This window comes from Hyaena hyaena, unplaced genomic scaffold (genome assembly GCF_003009895.1).
Source record: "Hyaena hyaena isolate Hyena2069 unplaced genomic scaffold, ASM300989v1 scaffold_150, whole genome shotgun sequence".
NCBI classification, from domain to species: Eukaryota; Metazoa; Chordata; class Mammalia; order Carnivora; family Hyaenidae; genus Hyaena; species Hyaena hyaena.
The window spans coordinates 1,373,028-1,393,778 of record NW_024080782.1 but is presented as its reverse complement, the minus strand read 5'-3'; the positions used below and the strand labels follow the sequence as shown (position 1 = coordinate 1,393,778).

Genomic DNA, 20,751 nt, shown 5'->3' with positions numbered 1-20,751 from the left:
GGGACATTTGAAGGATGATCTGTTGATGACAAGATGCTCTTAGGAGCTCAGGATTATTTTACCTTTCCACTTTGCCATCCTTAGGGGGTGGCTTCCATCTTTCCGGTTTGATCACTCTTTAAATGTGGCTACTTCTAGTATCATTGAGGCAAGAGAGCATGTAGTGGTTAGGGTAAATCTTGAACCAAAACAGGAAGGTTTCAAGAAGTTTGGGGGCACTTGGGTGGTGGCTCAGTGGGTTGAGCATCCGACTTGGTTTTGGCTCAGGTCATGATCCCAGGATCATGGGATTAAGCCCTACCTGGGTCTCCATGTGGAGTGTGGGGACTGCTTAAATTTCTTTCTCTCTCTGTCTCCCCCCCCCCCCCGGCCCCTCTCCTGGGTTCCTACTCTTTTTCTCTCAACAGCAACAAAAATATAAATAAAAAGTAAGATCAGCTTCTTGTTTAGGAGTTCAAATGCAGACTGTCGTCCTTAGGACTGGTGGAACAGCTGCCGCATCCTCAAAATGTGGATTCCATCTCTGTATCCAGAGTGATCGCTTCAGCTTTTACCTGCTCCTCTGCATCCCAGCCGCCTGGGGGAAAGCAAAGGCTAGCAGGGGTGTGTGTCCATTCCTTGTGCACATAGCGTTCACTCCTTTGGAGTGAGAGGAGTTCTGTGCTTCTGTCCTGAGGCGGGATGTACTTTGTACCCTGGCATATCCTGTACTCTCCAGCACACAGTAGACCCCTCTGAACGTGGGTGGAATGAGGGAATGGAGGAGTAGCCATCTGGGAGGCAGATGTAGGGAGGTGGTAGCTCAGGCTTTGGGGTCAGACTTGCCGGGAGGAGTTCGAGCTCTGTCACTTTCTAGCTGTGTGACTTCACGGTTGCTTAACCTTTCTGGGCCTCAAGTTCTTCCCTTTAAAAACAGCAATGTAACCTACTTCATAGTAATTTTGTGAAGACTAAATCTGCATATAAAGAGGGCTGGGAACCAGGCGAGAAGCATTAAGGACCAGAGAGGCTGGTATGATCTCTTGGAGGAAGGGAGTTCTGAACCTAAAGCTTATCTTTAAAAATGAAACCTAATCAAAAAGTGGGTAGTTCCATGCCTGGCACATAATAAACATTCCATAAATGTTAACAACTTAGCATTATTTTCTGAACCCAAACTGACCTAGTATCCAGTTGGGAACAGAGGAAAAGTACACCTGTGATTTAACTTCCTCAAAGTCTGAACAGTGAAACAGACAAGTACATTTTTACTGGAAAAGTGGGGATAAAATAATTGTTACTTAGATGAATAATCTAATTTCCCTAAAAGTGATTATTTCCCTAAAAGAAGCAAAAAGAATTAGCCACATTCTAAAAATTCTAGATTTTTAGAATCAGTACTAGCAGTGAGAGAGCCATATATTAAAGAAACAAAGATCTACCTTCCTCCAGTATGTCATCATCGAGCAGTTAGAAAATGAAGCTGTGGCGGGAGGAAAGCAATCAGAAGTAAAGGGCCCTTACGATGGATGCTCTCCATGCATTGACCTTTGAGACCTATTTAAATAAAATCTGAAACTTCCTCTAATGCTTGAATTCTTAGAATAAACCTGATTTGGTTAGCCAATATTTTCTTCACTTGCATCATAATTTTTTTAAAAAATATTTTTATTTCTAGGAGAGAGAGAGACAGCGTGAGCAGGGGAGGGTCAGAGTGAGAGGGAGTCACAGACTGAAACAGGCTCCAGGCTCTGAGCTGGCAGTCAGCACAGAGCCCGATGCGGGGCTCGAACCCACGAACCGCGAGATCATGACCTAAGCGAAAGTCAGACGCTTAACTGACTAAGCCACCCAGGCACCCCAATTTTTTACAACATCTTCTCTGCCCGCATTATTTTTTAAATGGTTATTTTGAGAGAGAATTCCAAGTAGGCCCCATGCTGTCCGTGCAGAGCCTGACATGGGGCTCGGTGTCTCAAACTGTGAAATCATGATCTGAGCCGAGTCAGAGTCAGATGCTTCACTGACTGAGCCACGCAGGTGCCCTGCATCATAATTTTTTACTGTGTGTGCTTTTTGTTAGGCTCTCAGCATTGAGGTTAAACCAGGCTCTAAGAACACCTGGACTCCTCACTGTCCGGAAGCCCTAGAGAAGGTGATGTAGTGGGGCGATCCTGCAGCAAAGGGCAAGATGGTGCAGGTGACTCTGGAGCCCTGCTTTCAGCCTGGGTCTGTTCCACCAGCGATGAGGCTTGATGCAGTTGATCTCCTTTCTCCAAGTTTTACTTTCCTCATCTGCAGAATGGGCATAGCCATGGCACCCACGTCAAAGGCGGGAGAAACGGGGGTGAGGTGGGAGGTGAAGGACCCTTTCTGTGTACCAGGCTGCACTGACCACCACTTCCCTCTGCCTAGGCTAGTCCTCTTTGCTAGGAGCTCCTGGGATTTGGGGCCTCATTTCTCTCAGGTGGCTTCCACACCTCGTGGCCCCCAATTCTACACAGGTTTCTTCCACTAAGAATTTTGTGTACAGGGGTGGGCAGGGAAGGAGATAGAATGTCGACACAGAGGAATTATAAGTGCTAAAACTACAAAATAGGCCTTTTTTCTGTGGCCTTTTTTTTAAAAGATTATTTAGGGGGAAGGCACAGAGAGGGGGAGAACAAGAACCCCAAGCGGGCCCTGCACTGACAGATGTGGGGCATGAACTCCTGAACCACAGGGTCATTACCTGAGTGGTGAGGTCGTTATCTGAGTGGCGACCAAGAGTCAGACACTTAACCAATTAAGCCACCCAGATGCTCCTTTTCTGTGGCCTTTTAAATTCCCTTAGGGTTTAGCACAAACCAAGCTGATGGCTTGCTTTCTCAGTGTACATACACAGAGAGAAGGCCCCTCCAGGGTGGTGCGGCTGCCTCAGTTTCCTCAGGAAGACCATCCTGGTTTGTACACAAGTGCCTGGAATCCCAGACAACCATGTCACACGCCTTCTGTGGGACTAGAGAATTCAGTGGGAAAACAAGCACTTCATCAGCATCGGATTTTTGTAGTTGTTTGAAGATAAAAGTGGGGCTATCAGTTGGCCCTTCTGAACTCTTCGAGAACTTGAGGTTTTCTGAAATATTTTCCCTGGCCATTCCATACTTTCCCCCCACATCTGGACATCTAAAGCATGTACTTTGTCTACATGCTTTATTTATTGACTCATAACTGCTGATAACATGAGTACAGAAAATCTTCCAGATCTATGGTTGTAGGGTTGGCTGTTACTCATAATTAGGGTCTGGCCTTCATTCCTTGGTTCTCCGGGTCCCTGTTCAAAGCGTGGCTTCTGCTCATCTCTGGGTGAGGCTACACACTTGGTGACTGCACCCCTACTCGCCCACCCCCACCATCCCAGAACACCTTTCCTGTTGCCTTTTTCCACAACACACTGAAGTCTTCTCATTCATTCTGTTCCATGCACTTGGAACTTTCTAGTATGCTCACAAGAACTGAAGGAGCATCAACATCTGGATTGTCAGGAGGAAAAGCTGTGTGTGTGTGTGTGTGTGTGTGTGTCTGTGTCTGTGTGTGTGCGTGCACGCGCATGTAGAAAGTTTTGAAGTCTGGGTTAATAGGAATCCAACCTTGTGAAGAGTCAAGTGTTGCATATTTGCTACAAGCTGCTCGAGACCAGTGCCTTGCGCATGGCAAATGTAAAAGCATCAGAGGAACACAAAGTAGAAAGGAGGGGCTCGGCGGGATCTGAAGGGACCCTAAATGCCCATCTTGTGCTTATGGGCAGCTGCTGGGCTGGAGGCCACTGCCTGCTCTTACAGGACTGGGCAAGGGGTTTTCCTTTCTCCTGGGAAAGAAACCACTTTAAAAACCATACTTCTTTATCCTCTTACCTGGTCTCAAGAATAAAATACACTGGGTGATTACTGTGAATTTATAACCATGATATTAACCTGTGCCCTGGTCAGATTTCGTTCCCCTCTCTCCAGCACAGCCACAAACCCAGGAAGCAGGAAAGCACTGGCAGACTCTGTTGTAGGGAAGCCCTGATGGGGAGAAAGGAGCTGCCAGGAGAGGGATGGCAGGGGTTTCAGCCACCGAGAGACCCAGCAGGTTACCTGCCACTGTGCTGGCTGGCTGGCTCCACTTTGTCCATCGGCTCCCCACTTTTTCCAAATCCCAAAGCCTTTGTTACCCTTAGGCAGACAGCTCTGCTCTTTTCTCCCACTTATCTGCTTCTCTTAACTGCCATCTTTCTCGGCTCAGGGTGGGACGAGCCCCTCTAGGAGCAGAGTTAGGGCAAAGGGCCATCCTGTTTGCTTCCCTGAAGTGAGAAGGAGGCAAAGGTGAGACAAAGCATGGCATAAATTGGCATTCCTGAGAATAAATAGCCTGTAAGCTGTTGGGTAGACTCCCACCTTCCTGTGAATGAAGAGTAAAAGCTGTAATAGTATTGACCTGATGGATAGCAAACCAGCTCTTGGTGATGTATATGCCCTCCGTCTAGATCCAAAAATGTAAACATGGTCAGAGGCATGATTGAGCAGATTTGTGGTGTTCTATTCCAGGGATTTCACTTGGTGGCTGCAGATCTTAGAATTTTCCCAGCATGGGTACGTGCAAACTCTGTGGCGGAGACAAGTTGGCCAGGTTAGCCAATAAAAGCTGTGTGCCCATCCAACAGAATCAAACTTGACTGTTTTATTTTCTGTGAAGCCCTGTGACCTCCTGTTTTTTTCAGGATAAATTCTTGTTCTGTACAGGTCCCTGCTTATCTAGAATCTGTTTGAGGCGGGTGTGCCAGAACTTTAAAGTTGATTGATAGCATGTAGCTAGGTGTCATCTCGGTGACTGCTCTGATACCCATGTATATTTTGTTTCCTGTCTCCATTAGGCGGGGCAAAAAACACAGCATCGTCCTGAGGACACAGCTGTCCGTGAGGGTCCATGCCTGCATTGGTGAGTGATACGTGTGATGAGAAATGTCATTAAGCAATAAAATACTTAGGATCATGCTATCCATTGGGATTAGTCTTTATCCCAGATGGTTAGTTTAGTGAAGCCATTTTTGGCAATAGTTTTTGAAGACCTGTTTCATTGCGACGGCCTTCGCTTTTTGGTGAGTGAGTAGAGCTGGAGGTAAGACAGATTGTTGATGAGATTCTTGATGGGGCTGTGTCCGTGTGAACCTCCAGCCAGTTGAAGTGATCTTCACCTGCCTTCTGGTGGCTCCACGAAGCTCACTGTGGAGAAGCAGGGGCTGAGGCTCCAGGCTGTGGTCAGGTGACAGAAAGGGATATCTCGCATCAGTGTAGGCTGGGGCATCCTGTAGATCCAAAGCAATATGGTGTCAAGTGGATGTATTCGTGGTTCAGAATGGTTTGTGAGTGATCACACTGGGACCCCACAGGGCCCATTCCTGCAGCCATTTTCTTGTACCTGTTGGTTTTGCCATCTATACATGTGGGTTGAATGGCAATGAAAGCAGTTACTTATGTAAAGTGAACAATCTTTATGTAAAGGATATCTAAAACTGTGGCCTGATTTCCTCCTTGCATTGGGCCAAGTTGAAGCAAGGCTCTAGTAACTTAAAAAGAAAGAAAACTAAAAATCATTTTATACATACAAGTTTTCCAAATCTGAAAAGTTCAGTTCTTATTACAGGTTGTGATCTTAATTCAGGACTTTAATTATGAGAGCAGAAGTCCTTTCCTAGAGGTCCAGTCTATACCTGGAGTGTGGTAACTGAAGTGGAAAGGATGGTTTCCGGTCCCTTGTCTTCCTCCGTATTTCTTTGTTGGAGAACCAGGGATGGAGGGAGGGAGGGAGGGGCTGAATGTAGAGGGCAACCATGTAATTTAAGGTCAGCTGGTATTAGGTGTGCAAGGACGTAAGAGTCTCCAGTGACCACCTTTGTCTGGCTGTGGCCAGGGAGTAATTGTATAGCAGTCCTAAACCTCAGGAGTGGGAGGGTTCCTATCTGGTTGGAAGTACTGTGAGGTCCGTAGGAGCCTCAGCAGTGAATGTTTGTCAACCGCCTGTAGCACTGAGTGACCATGAACTCTGTAGTACAAAAATAGGCAACATATATTTAATCATCTGCTTTTTTACTACCTTCTTGACACTTTTTCCAGTTATTTCATATATGTAAGTCATGTCTACCTGATGAAAAGGTCTGTGACCTAGGACTTGGGATAACGCCACCTTCCCCCAAATCCAGATCTAGAACAAATTCCAGTAAGTAAGGGGCTGAATATCATTGAAGTTACATACTGCTTGAAGTGTAGCTGGTAACCAGTAGAGATTGGGGATGGGAGTATGCATTGGTATTTTCCATGACACTAAGGCAGGCGGAAGCAGATGAACACTAGAATAAGCTCAATATGAATCCTAATGAACTAATTTCTGTGAAGTAAACGCACTTCTTTGCACACGAATATTTCATATTTTTTAAACAGCTGTGTTATGGACTTGAGTTAACTTAGGTATTCTACAGTTTCATGTAATACATGTATGATGTAAAACAAGTTCTCCTCGTAGCACACCCAGCACCAGCAGCTGGTCCAGCACTCTCTCAAGATTCGCACATCTTCCTGCAGGAGTGCTTGATCTGGGTGCTGACGGGACTGCTGTGTTTGTTCCCAAACCTCCCTGGGCCAGCTGTGCTCTTGCTATTGGAATTAAGTAATGGGATGAAATGGTACGTGAATATCTTATACATGGATTAAACAGGAGTATAAAAAGTCACTGCTTCAAAAATTCATTGAATATTTTGGACAAGATTGAAAACGAGTTACTATAAAAGTGTTCATCAACATAGGTGGTTTGTGACAACTATTAAGAATTGGGAATATTGCAAAAAATCCAGAAGGGCTCTAGTCTTCACAAGTATCTCCGTTCTTGCTTGATTTCACAGAAATGGACATAGGAAATCCCAGACCACATTACTGGATTTGGTCCACGGAGAATTCTAATTAGTAGACCCTGAGTCAGAGAAAGGTCATAGCTCGGAACTAGGTGTGAAGGTGTGTGCCCTTACCATGCCGTATGTCTGAGATCTCCTAACAGGCAAACCAGGATGGTCAATTTCCACAAATTGACTGCAATTTGTAGCTGCATGTTAAATAAAGCTTTAAGGTATTTATTACCTTAAAAGGATTTTGTGCTTTAATTAGTTCTCACCACTCATTACCTCAGCCCTAATTACGTCAGGTGGAAGAGTTTGTATAAATCAACATGGGTACCCAAGAATTAATGCTTTTTCTTTGTATCAAAAAAACTTTCTTGTTTCATTTCCTATTATTGGCAAGATCTGGAATAGATTTGTTATAATAGCACTAAATGTTATCCTTTGGTTATGTATAGAAAATGGAATGTACGTGTGATGTGTATGAAGTACCAACCCCCATTGTGACATATTCTTTCCCTTTCCAAATGGCAATATTAGATGAGATTTCTTTGGGATGAATAAACCAAACCTGGAATGATCTTCAGTTGAAATGAGAAAAGAAAACATGACAAGTGGGGAGAAAACCTTTTTCATTACAGTTGGTGGAGTCCTTGTTTCCTTCCCAGATGGTTTCCCTTCCTTGCCATGCAAGCAATGGTTAAGTTATTACGGGCACTGGACAATGACTGTTCTCTTAGGCCTGGCACCATATGCCATTTCCCCTATGACCCCTTTCCCACCACACAACTGGACTGGAGGGAACGGGATCAGTTTTGTCTCAGGGGTTTAAAATGCTATCAAGTCAATTTCTCCAAAGTGTTTTTTACACCCTACAACCTCCTTCATTCCTGTTTTTATTAAGTATAAGAATGTTTAGAATCCAGAACTGCATGTTGATGAATTGGAGGTGACATGCCCTTGGAATTCTCCAGTGTTAACTTTGGAATTCTGTACCCGATTGCGACAAGAGTGGCGTGGAGCCTTTGCGGTCAGCAATCAAGCTAACCTCCCCAAAAGTGAAGGCCATCGGATGCTGCTTTGAAGGTCATGGCTGGCAGCCAATGAAGGCCTTTTCTGATAGTGAAACGGTGCTGAAGCAGGAAGTTGGAATGGGATTTCAGTGTGGAGAGAGACCTTTAAGCTCTTTGTACCTCTTTGTCTTCTCCACTGTAATTTTGATTTCTTTGTGCATTTTGGGTTTGACCACTTGATGTAACGTTGTAGCAAACGATGCATGACTTGCCTTCCAAATCTAGCTTCAGTCTCTTAAACTGACCCTTCCGTTGTAGGCATGAACTGAGATACGGATGGAAAAAAAAAAAAAAACAACAACATCTGATAGGCATGTAAAGTCTGCATTTTTATGAGGTTAGCTGGAGAAAAATTATTTAGTCCCTGGAAGTGATCTTATTTCCAGACACCAGAAAAATGTTCAGAGGGCCAGCTGGCCCTGCTGACTCAGTCTCCCCTTAAAGAGAAAAGGAGCAGAATCATTGCAGGGGTAACAAATGGAATTGAGGACTTAAAAAGGGTTTGAAGCCCTTACAATCCTAAAGGTGCTTTCTGAGGGTTTTCTACTGGCATACTTCTAAAGCATTTTGTTGGGCTTAAAGCTACTGCTTCCGTTTTCTGGACCAAGACCTATCTTCTCATTAAGGGAATGAATAAACGCTGTCCAGTGGTGATCTGAGACCCATAAGGTGGACACTGTGAAGTATCCAGCATTGAATTAAAAGGACGCATTGGCTGATACAACTACACTATAGTTGCAAAGAACGACCTGGTGCAAAGGGGTTTTAGAGCCTTTAGAGGAGTTTCCCCAAAGCCTAGGCAGATGAGGTCTGCCCGTCAAAATGGAGCTGAGGAAGGCAGAGACTGCGAGGTAGCTGAAGTGGCTAATCTCTCGATGAGGTTAGTCTCCTTGCTCATTAAAGGTCAAGTCCCTGAGAGTGGACATTTGTAGAGGTGATAGGCACATTAGGAGAAAGCTGTTTCATCCACTGGTGAGAAAGGAGTCCATTTCCAGCAACATGGATAACAGAATGAGGCCTCCAGGTGCCATTGGCCAGGCCTTTTCCTCTCCGGAGCTGAGTCCTCCAGCTCTGTGCTTTGTGCTGGACTGTTCCAGCAAAGGCGCTAATGACGAATGGAGTGGGTGGGCAGCATTTCAAGAAGAACCTTCTAGTGTGGGCATGATTGAGGAGATTCAGCTCAGATGTTAGCTGTGTGAGAGGAGGCTGCTCCCCGGGGCATGGCGTTAAGCAGGATTCTGAGGCTGTGTGCAGTCTTGCTGGTTCAGGGTCTTGGATCAGTGCCAGCTCTGGTTGGTAGTGATGGAGGTTGGTGGTGACGGAGGTGGCAGGAGAGCCTGTGTGGTAGCCTGCCCACTTGGGCTCCCGGTGAGGTCCACATTCTGTCTAGTGTCTGAATCTTTATCCACAGCTGGTTTCTGTAGTTAAAAGTTGGGGAGGGGAAGTGTAACCATGACCCCTGACCACACCCCCCCCCTTTGTTCTCTAATCCTTTTCTCAGGCTCTGCCCCCTTAGGCCTATGAGTAAGCATGCTCCTGTCCTCTCCCCCCTTGACGAGCTTCCTGACTGGGCAGAGTACCACTTGGCCGCTTCTGAGTGGCTTTTCCCTCTGTGTGAAGTTTGAGCTGGGGTTTTGTGTGGCTGAGCCCTTCTGGCCCTGCACAGAGGCCTTCCTCTAGCTTTTGTGATGTTGTACCTGGGACTCAGGTAGGCTGTTACAGGATACTGGGTTTTGGACCATTAATTGGATTCCAACATGGTCCTCACTTCCTCTTGGCTCTGGAATTCCATTGAAAACCAGAGGTTTCTTTCTGCAGAAAGCAAAACTCCTTTTTGGCCTTTTTGGGCCTAACACTGGGGTGGTATTTGCACATTAGCAAAGATGAGGAGCCCCTTAGCATGGTGGGTGCTGAGACGCCGGAGGCCTGGGCAGTGGATGTGGAGCACTTGTAGCCTGGGTGTGCTGCCCCTCTGGGTCCACATGGGTGCTGATGGCCCCATGTTGGGTGTGGCAGGCCCCCATGGCCTGCTGGGTGACTGGGTGAACTGTAAAATAGGCAGCTCTCTGACCAGAACCAACCCCCACCCCCCCAATTCTTTCTCCTCTTGGCCGCCCTGCCCTGCCTGGCTGACTTCACGTCTGAGGCCTGGGCTTCTTGCTGCCTTGCTGCCGTGTTCTCACAGGTGCCAGCTTCTGCTCTTAGCCTGTCTCTGTGGCCTCGGCAGACGTTCCCTCCTGCCCCGTTTGTGGATGTCACAGTGGCCAGGCTCCTAGTTTCCTGGTCATACTCTTCCCTTGTGGGGGTTAGGGACCGTGGGTCACATTTCCTGTCCTTCGATGTAGGGATCAACTAATTGTCCAGAAATCCTGGAGCTCATCTCTCATCCCAGCCACCTTTTTTAAAAGCTTATTTTGAGAGAGAGAGAAGCGCAAGTGGGGGAGAGGCAGTGAGAGAGAGAGGGAGAGAGAGCATCCCATGCAGTCTCCGCACTGTCAGCACAGAGCCTGATGTGGGGCTTGAACTCACGAAACTGCGAGATCATGACCTGAGGCAAAACAAGGAGTCAGATGCTTAACTGACTGAGCCACCCAGGCACCCCTCCCATCTCACCCAGCCTTCTTTCTGGGAGCCCCGAAGGGCTAGCCACTGCCTTGGCACAGAGTGTATGTACTCAGGTTTGAAATCCAGAGTCTCCTTTTGCTACAGGAGACTTCTAGTACTTCCAGATTTTTTACAATCTCCCTTTTATACCCTCATCAAGCCTGTGATCTGTTGTTACCCAGAGTTCTGTTCTCTAGGTAAAAACAGGCCCTCTGGGCTAATCAGATAAATACCTCCCAGCATCTGGTTTCTATTAGTCTACTTCAGCCCCCAGGTGTGGACCCCACAGGATGCCCACGTGTCTAGAAGGCCATTGGGTCTGGGCTGGGAGAAATCAGGTTGTCAACCTCTCCTCTCTGTGGGTGGCTACCTCTAAGGTATCTTCTGGCCAAACAGTGATTGACAGATGTGCCTGTGCCCCTCTCCCCCAAGGGAGAAACGGTAGAGGAAGGATGTGGAATGTTTCATTAGGTGGTTAAACTGCCCCAGGGTCTGGTGTTTAAATGCTCATAGCTATTCAGTTCTGTCACATGTGTCCACATACAGATGGGGACGGTATATAGAGAAGTCAGGAATGGTTTGTTGCCCAAAACTAAAAGAACAAGCAGAGAATGAACTTAAAGAATGGCTCTACCATTTACAGACATGCAGGTAAACATAAATACAGGAGGTAAATAAAGAAAAGGAGGCACACCTATGAGCAAATTAGCCTGAGAACCTTCCAGATACAGCTGGAAATTCAGATCAGCTATGGGAATTAAGAGGAAGGAAATCTGAGCAAATGTGGGGATTGACCCACAAGAAAGAAAAGCAGTTACACAAGGTCTTTTAAGGTCACATTTGTGTCCTTACCCTCCCCCTTTGACTTTTCTTTAAACTATTCATGGCCTCTTTGTTACCTTTTGCTTCTAAAGATACCTAGATTATTGTATAAAATTTGAGCGTTGCCTTAGAACCATTATCAATGTTTACTTTGCACTGCCCTAATAATGGCTTATATCCTTAACAAGGAACATGAAATTTTGGGAGAAACTGACTCGGGAGACTAGAGTCCGTGGTGAGGAGACCTGTATCCAGTGTTACAAGTTTAAACCCTCTACTGGCAGCTAGATTGCAAAGTTGCTATCCAGCAGAACCTTTAGCTTTATCCAGAAAAACAAGCCCTGGTAAGGAAACCGCCATGCTTTTGAACAATTTCTAGAGTGTTGCCACAGATGCTTTTTACTTCCAGGTCTGAGCTGGGGGATGTAATGCAGGCTCTGGTGGCGATCTCTCTGCACCTGTGGCCCTCCCCATGAAGAAACCGCTTCATTTTTGGTCATGGAACAAAAAAAAAAAGCATGTCGGGAAAGAAGGTGATTTGTCTGATTACTAGAAATTTTGATAGCTGGTAGGTCGGATGGCTTGTAGATACCTTGCTCTGTGGAGGCTCTTCGAGGATTGAGTGTACACCTGTGTGTTTCAGGTCTTGCTGAGGGACTTGGAGATAATAGATTCTTGGGTGGGGATTCTTGGCGTGTTTTACTGATTCCTGTTGCGTTAGAAATCCCAAAGGGGAAGTATTTTAATTTGGGAATAAAAACACATGGAAAGCATTAGTAGTTGAGCAAGACATGCAGCTGGTTCAAGATCTAATTCAAAGGAGATAAAGGTGTTTGAGAATTGGTTACAAGTTCTGGAGTCTCAGTTCATGTGCCAGAGTGATAGTGACAGACAGCAAAGGAGCAGATAAAAGAGGTGAGCATGATTGCAAACTTGTTACTATAATTGAAAAAAGAAAACATTCTGTTACACGTACTGTGAGGTGATGTGATTTATCTGCATCCTAGTAACTGGGCTGTGGTGGTGTGGGCAAGAGCGGATCCATTTTACAGGGATTCAGGGAGATCTTTGTGGGACAAGGTCCAGCATTAGGTGCTTGATACTGGAGTCATTTCTTAGCCTTTTAAAAAGATTCCACTTTAGATTCAATGGTCAACTTACTGCCACTCTGAAAATTAGATCATGTCTTTGCAAGTATTTTAAGTTGTAAAATGCCACAAAGATAGTTTGAGAATCTACTAAATTGTAGATTGTTAGCCTTGGCCATTTTTAAAGTGATGTGAACCACGTTCACAGAGTGGCACCTTGGCCGTTGGGTCTTCTCCCCGCCCTTGGTCTCAACGAACCCTCACTAGTCCTCCTGAGCTGTGGGAGGGGCTAAGAGACTTGAGACCTCCAGATCCAGATATGATCTCAAGGTCCCATCCTGGGAGGTGGGGGAACAAAGGCTTGAATCTCTCAATTTCCTGACTAGTGCTCTTTGGACTGGCCTGTTCCTTTGCTTTTTAGGACACTTTTTTTTATGGTCTCCAGACCTTGTCTAGACATGTGGTTACAGAGCCTGGTGCAACCCTTTTGGTCTGAAAGGTCTTAAGTGCTAACAAAACCTCTGGATAGGCCTTTCAAAATACTTCCCCGCAGCAAAGTTTGACCAGGGTTCAAAGGGCAGTTTTCTAGTGGAGTTCTGGTGTGGTTCATAGATGGTCTTGGGGTCTGAGAAAAAATGGATTTCACCCTTCAAGAGCTGGTTATGTTTAGCAGTTGAAATTCCTTTTTCCAAGCTGGGCTGCTAACTGCTGTAGAAGGAGCCGAGGTTTCTGTGTCCCTTTCAGGCTTCCATCTTGACCAGCTGGACTTGGCTTCTCATTTTGGATTTCTTATTTGGAAAGAACTGGAAAGTAAGGGTCTTAACTGAGCAGAACTACCTGCTGTCAGCTCTGGCTTTTGGACTCCCGGAAAGGAACACAAGTGTTCTGGGTGGGAGGCCGGGAGTCTTTCTGCTCTTGGTGGGGAGATCTGGTCCTTACCTGGGAAGACCTAGGAGGTAGGGTTTCTGTTCCAGGTATCAGTTAGCTCTTGAGCCTTTGAAGGTGGGCTGCTTTGTGTCCAGCCCACAGGAGCAGACCCCAAAGTAATTGTTGATTAATGAAACCGCACTGTGATAGTGAGAGAGGATAAATATTGGGGCTTCATCCTCTTTCTGGCACAGAGCTCCTAAAACATGTGACATTTCCTAAGTGAGGAGAGGAATAGAATATTCTTGTTATGTTAATGAAGTGATTTGATCCCCACCTAAGGATGAGGGTGGGTTACCAACCATGTGACTGGAGAGTTAGAACTTTCAATTCCATCCGTGATCTCTTAGCCATTGGTGAGTATTCCAATCAGTCATGCCTCTAATGAAGCCCCCATAAAAACCCAAAAGGATGAAGTCCAGAGAACTTGCTGGTTGGTGAATACAGGGAGATTCAGGGAAAGTGGCACGTTTGGAGCGATGGTGGAGGGAACATACCCCTCTCTCATACCTTGCCCTATGCATTACTTCCATATGACTGTTGCTGATATACGTCCTTTTATAATAAACTGGTAATCAGGTAAAATGTTTGAGTTCTGTGGGCTGCTGTGTCAAGTGAATCAAACTCAAGGAGTGATCAAAAGCTTATCAGGAGCACAGGTGATAACCTGAATTGACTACTAGTGTTTGAAGTAGGGTGCACAGTCTTGTAAGACTGAGCCCTTAAACTGTGGCACCTGATGCTCTCTCTACAGGTAGATAGTATCAAAATTGAGTTGAATTGGAGGGCAGGTAGCTGGTGCCTAATTGGTTGTTGTGTGGGGAAGTCTACATACACATATGTTGAAATCTGGTCCAGGAACCCCAAAGAGCTGCTAAAAGGGTCATGGTACTGATGTGTGTTTAATGCATTTATTTCAGAAATGAATTTGTTTGGTATTTTCTTAGGAAGAAAAAAGCAGTGAGTAGAATGTGAAAGTAAATAGAAAGTAACAAATCTGGGGAAGTGGGTGGAGTGTCATTTTCAGGAGTTGCCAGGAGAGCCCTGGGTTCTGGGTGCTGGTGGATCCAGTAGTGCAGTGCTGGAGACTGCTTGTGGCCTGCACCCATGTGAGGCAGAGCAATGCGAGTAGGGCCTGGGCCATCCGCTGCCACGTCTCCTACCTTCAGCCTTGTTACGTCTGTCTGCTTATTTATAATGGGGAGGTCAAGGGGGCCCTGGTGCCTCCCTCCTGGCAGTGATGGAGATCATATGGGCACAAGTCAAGCATGGTGCCCAGCTACCTTGGGTAAATGGTGGTAAACATCCTCGTCGTTCTTAGCAGAGTTTTGTGTTCTGTTGCTTTACACATTGTTAGAGCGATGTGATCACCCAGTGGTCCTCAAGGAAAGTACTTTTAGAGTGTCTGCCATGTTTAGAGACAGAACTCACTTGGATGAAATGTTATGTCTTGTCCCCAATTCTTGAAGGACCTTCCCTATCCAGAACTGGATCTCAGAATGGTATTAAATATTAAACGAGACCAAGAGCTCTTCAGTATAAAACCTCAATAATGCTTAACTCAAGTTCCAAGTATGATTTAGTTGCTATCCTTTTCTGCTTCGCTGACAGGTTGAAACTGTAGGTCAATATGTTTCTGTTAACATGTTACTTGATGCTATAGAATGGAGTTGGCATCCTGAGTCCAGGATTCCTGTTGAATTAGTGGCGTTGTGGTCTGTCTGTGGTTTTCTTCTCTTCAGCTGTCCTGGTATTGATACATTTTAGGATGTTCCAGTTTTGGCAAGCATCGGCTAATCATGTTTACTGAAATACTCCAATCTCCACTGAGAGTTTCATGGAAGTGAAGGCAGCTTGATAGCCCCCTTATATGTGTCCCCAGATGATGTTCTCCTGAAGGTACCGCCAGGAGGGAGGGTGAAGCTTCTGAGAACGTGCTCAGCCACTAAGCACAACAGTTGGGTGCAGGAAAAGGAGTGAAAATACTATAACATAACACCAAGTGCTAGTTACATTGTGTAACTTGAAAGTGGAAAAATTATGTCCTAAGCACTATAAAAGTAGTCAAAGTATTTGGAGTTGATCTTTACAGAGTGATCAGATAAGCTGTTCAAACTGCACCAAAAAATAGAATATGTTGGTTTTGTTTACAGCTCCACCAACGATGGTAAACTCTAACACATAAATAACCTGTTAATAGTAACTGTGAGCTGAATGTATCCAGAGGATTTCTTAAAATGACTTGCCTGGCACAGGGTACCTTGAAACCCTGTCCCACCATGCCGTGCCTTGGCTTCTCTTCTGCCTCCTGTTCTGCAGTTTGGGTCCTGGGGTCGGTGAGGGTGGGATGGGCTTCTCCCTGTCACTGGGCAGTGGCTCCCTGGCTTCAGAAGCCACCAGGGAGCATGCAGAGAGCAGGGAGAACTTCACACCTCATCAGAAAGCCATAAAAACAATTACCAGCCCATTAGGGAACTTGACAAGGAGCTCCACAGAGCTGTCCTGGCTAGGAATTGCCAAGGCCTGAGTGAGTCACTGATGAGATTCATGCTGTGGACTATTTCTTTTTTCTTTGATGGAAGATAGAAGGTTCTAGAAGTGAGGCATGTCTGCTGAGCTGTCTTGGAAGATCTCAGGCCAGGCTTCTCCAGGGGTGAACTGGTGGTATATGTGTTGGCTGCACGTATTGGGATGGTGATGCTCAAGAGGGCTGTTTGGTCTTGGGGTTCAAGTTGGAGCCTTGCCTTTCCTCGGCTGTCATCCAGGGTTTGGAGTTCCATCCTTTCTGGGGTCTGGCTCCAGGCTTGGCCTTCACCAGGACTCTTAAGTGGTGCCAGGCTGTGGCATCTGGCTCGGGGGCTTGGAGGATATGGAGTACTGAGTCCAGCACCCTACTGGACTGGGTGGGGCGTGGGGGCGTTGCTGTCTTGGGGCCTTGTGGGAAGGAATTGTGATGTCACCTCCAAATGAGGTTGTACCTAAAATCCAAGATTAAATATTTAAAATGTAACTGTATGTGATATATATTATATATATAATACATATAAAAATATATAAAAAATCTAATCCTCCTTTAGGATGTTTTCGTGTTACTTAAATGGCTTAGGAGGCAAAATAAATAAAAAATGAAAAAAGCAGATGGTCTGGAGCAGTACTGCTGAGGTCTGGGCATCCAGACTGTAGCTGGGGGTGTTGGCTCCTTTTTGGGGTGTCCTAGTTTAAGGGGGGGGTGAGGGAGGAACAGTGATAGGCTGGATTCTAATTGTAGAATCAGCACAGTCAGGCAGTTTGACCTGGGACATGGCATTGACTTCCCCAAGAAGGGAGATCCTCAAGCTTCCCTTACAAACTGAAGAAAGCACTGATGAGCCACGCAGCTGTCTTAGGTCAACAACCTGGTATCTGGCAGCCCTGCACCATTTTCATGAGCTTGAGCTCTGATGCTGATGCTGTCAAGAGTCAGCAGTGTCTTGCGGGTGGGATTGCCAACATCACTGTTGTTTATATTACTGTAATGTTGGAAATGTCTAGCTTTCCACCTGCCTTGGAGAGTGACTCTTCAGCACATCTTAGATGCCTACTGGGTGCCACTACCATGTTAAGTGCCATAAGCATGTAAGCACATGCAATACAAAATGTGAGTCATTTCCATCTGCTCTCATGATTCTAACTACAAGCTGTGTGCTTGGAGTTTCCAATTCTCTTAGAGTTCTGGATTTGCTGTGGAGATGTGTGCTGTGTCCACTGGATACCTGAGCTTAATCCAGCGTCCATCTTCTAGTCCTCACCCTCATTGGAAGGGCTCTGGCTCACCCATGCCTTGTGTCCCCAGCATTTTCAGCATGGAACACTGACCATTCACCTCTTGCTTCTCCAGCTGTGTGATCTGTGTCCTATTTCCCAGGGATGCTATGTGACCCTTAAGAGCAGAGAGGGAGGACCTTCCTCTCTCTCAGGGTGGAAGAGTAAAGGGGGCTTGAAGGAACATGAAGTTAGGTTTCAAGGAGCCAGTCCTAGAACTTCCCTGAGCCTCATTTTCTCCACCTGAACTTGGGGATAGAATTCATTTCAAACTTGGAGAATTTTCCACACGCATTTAAAAAATTTTTAAATGTTTTTATTTATTTGAGAGAGAGACAGACAGAATGAGCAGGGGAGGGACAGAGAGAGAGGGAGATACAGAATCTGAAACAGGCTCCAGGCTAGCTGTCAGCACAGAGCCTGACACGAGGCTCGAACACATGAACCATGAGATCATGACCTGAGCTGAGGTTGGACCCTTAACCGACGGAGCCATCCAGGTGCCCCTGAACTTTCTTTTGAGTCTTGTCTTTGTTGTTGTTCTCCAAGGAAGTTTGCTCATAAAATTCTAATGGTACTCTTGATTTCTCCTGATCTGGAAGTGTACAGAATCTGACTTCTATGATTCTTAAACTAGATGTAAGCCTTAAGCTAAGCAGAGAAGAAACAACCCCCCAGTGCCTCCCCTGGTCTGTTGCTTCTTAGATACAAAGAGAAAATGGACAAAATGTACTTTCCGGAGTGGAGCTCAGCCCCATGAAAAGGCAGGATGTCAGAATGGGATGGGCAGCCTTCATTCCTGCCTGTTGCTGCAAGGTACATTTTTTCCCTTCCTTACCCCTTCAAGAGGGCAACAGTCCCAGACCCAAGAATTGAAGAAGTCATCACCTTGTTTCCAAATGAACTTACATGGTTACTGGTTATTGTCCTTTCCTGGAGCATTGAATTTTTTCTTTTTTTTTTTTTTAATACATTCCCAGGGCACCTGAGTGGCTCAGTCCATTGAAGTGTCTAACTCTTGGTTTTGGCTCAGGTCATGATCTCCCAGTTTGTGAGTTGGAGTGCCGAGTCAGGCTCTACACTGGCAGCATGGAGCCTCTTTGGGATCCTTCCCCACCTCCCTTCTGCCCCTCGCCCTGCTTATTCTCTTTCTCTCAAAATAAATCCTTTAAAAAAAAGTTCCTTGTCCACATAGACCCGGGGATGATGTGGCATGGATTTTTACTTGACTCTGATAGGGGTACATCTTAGGGGAATCCTTAAATCCTGCTTTCCCTACTTGCAGTGGGAGCAGGGAATTCTACTTGGCTCTTCAGGAGGACACTGTGGCTGCCCTCACCTGCCCTTACTCCTGCCCTGGGAAAGATGGGTGGACATGGGGGAAGGCAGTGATCCAGTGAGGCCCAGGCTTTCCATTTTCTTTGAATGTGAGGATCCTCAAAATTCTTGCTTAGCCTGGGTGAGCAGCTTGCCCCCGTTGTGGGCCAGAGGTCATTGCCTGAATTTCTGGAAGCCTGTCTGGCCACAGATGGGAGGCCAGGTCTCTTCAGGGGGCATCAGTGGTAAGGCTGCGTCAGTGTGGCTGGCATGGCTCTTCCCCCATGTGCCTCTGAACTCAGGAGGGAAAGACCGTCGTGTGATCTGTGGACCCCTGGAGCCCCGCAGAGAAGTTCTGTGCGTAGAAGGCTCAGGAGTCGGGGATGTGGGTACTTGAGCTCTTCCATTTCTCCCAGAAGCCTGAAATGCCATTGCCAAGCAGCTTAGAGATGAGCTGTGTGCGCAGCAGAAAGGGATGACGTGTCCAGAGCAGAGATGACCGGCAGCTCCTTCTGCCTTTCTTGCCTGTGCAGGGTTTCCAGCTTGGAGAAGTGCAGCTGTGCCAGGCTAAATGAAAACTGGAGGTGCCCCGCGCTTTCTTTTTAAGGCTAGAGTATTTGAGGTTAAAGAGAGGGAGTGAGTCTAAAATAAAATGTGACTCTGTTGGGGGTGTGCAGCCAGATGCTCTCTTTGTGCTAGCTCTTTAGAAGAGATGGAGCCTGGTTCGTGCTGGGATCTTGTTCTGACATGTATGATGGCCATTGTCCTGAGTTGTGCTTGTTTTTTTTTTTTTTTTTTTTTTTTCTGGGAGCACATTCCATGCTCGGATATTTTTGGTAAACACTTCTTTCAATAACAAAAGCGATTTAGGACATTGTCCTCTGATCTCTGGCTTTGGTGTATCAAGGTGGGGACCCCACATGGTTTTAAGACAAGAGCTTCTGTGGCAAATTGGCTTCAGAAAAGTCCCTTTTTTGAGTGACTGAGGTATCTGGATGGTGGTGGATGTAGTATGCCTGGCAGGATTCTCCACTCTGCATTCTCAGGGTAGAGTGGGAAGTTAAACTCTCAAACTCCGTGACCTGGAGTAATCCTGGGAACAGAATTTATGGAAGTACTCACTGATGGCAAAATTTGGGGGGAAATATGACAGGATAGATCAATAGCCTGTGTCATTTATGAAGGCAACCAACTTGGAAAGATCAGGAGCTCACCTGTGTGGACAGGAAGTGACACTGTCTTAGCTCTCACTCCTCCTGCCTATGAAATGTGGCCCGTGAGTACTCTCTCCAATAAGTGGTATTGCCCTTGCGCTGGGAAATGAGTGACTGGAGTGTAGACAGCCCAAGAACTTTAGTTGTAGTCAGCGTTCAGTTTCTGGTGCTGGAGCATCTTCCATGAACAAAAGGCCTGGTTTCATATGAGGCCAATACTCCTGAGAATGGGGTGCTATGGGTAGAGGCCCACAGTATGTTGAGGCTCAGAACCTTTCCTTAGAGTGGGTTTTGAGGACCTAGAGGCCCTTGGCACATAAGCAACCTGCTTCTGAGGGAGAGGGCTCATGGAACAGGCAGAGAGGGATCATTTTGCCAGGGATTGGCCCTCTTTGCACACAAGCACCAGGGTCCCTGCATCTGAAGAGGTGCTCATGGGTGCTGGGGAGTCCAGACAGGGATCCCTCAGCCAGGCTGGGGCAGTCTTGCCCAGGGAGGCTTCCTCATTACAGGAGTAGGTGCTACAGGGGGTCCTGTGGACAACGGCAAATGCAGGGAATTGGAGCTCAGCCAAGTTCGAGGCCTCCAACGACAAGGGGCGTGGCCTGGGTCTTAAGAAGTCCTGAGACATGCCTGTGTTGAGTCTTGGTTTTACCACTCCAGTAGCAGGTGACCTTGAGGAGGTTACTTAATCTCCCCAGGCCGCAGGTGACTTTCGTGTCAAGGGGGAGTCCTTGTTCTGTGCATCGCATGGGCCAGGCTGGGGATCTGGGCTGGGGATAAGGTGCCATAGGTCCCGCCCCTCCAGCTTCAGCTCTGCAGGACTCCTGGGGACTTCCCAGACAGGCCATGTGGCCTGTGACTCTGAGTCCTCTGTTTGCTGACTCCTATTCAACTTTCGGGTTTCACTCCATTGCCCCGCCCCACCACAGGGAAATGACATGTGGCCTTCCATGTCCCCCATGGCTGAGATGGGGTACGTCGGGTGCTTGTCATAAACCTCTGCACGTGGCTGTTGT

The 20,751-nt window shown here is 46.6% G+C and overlaps 1 protein-coding gene across 3 annotated transcripts in view; it reads left to right on the top strand.

Moving 5' to 3' along the window:
* FHOD3 (formin homology 2 domain containing 3) overlaps positions 1–20,751 on the top strand; it is a 467,989-nt gene that overhangs the window by 68,803 nt on the left and 378,435 nt on the right. For all 3 annotated transcript variants that reach the window (XM_039238974.1, XM_039238973.1, XM_039238972.1), the window contains exon 3: positions 4,874–4,938. In XM_039238974.1, the coding sequence (XP_039094905.1) occupies positions 4,874–4,938 (65 nt within the window). The remainder of the gene's footprint in view (positions 1–4,873; positions 4,939–20,751) is intronic.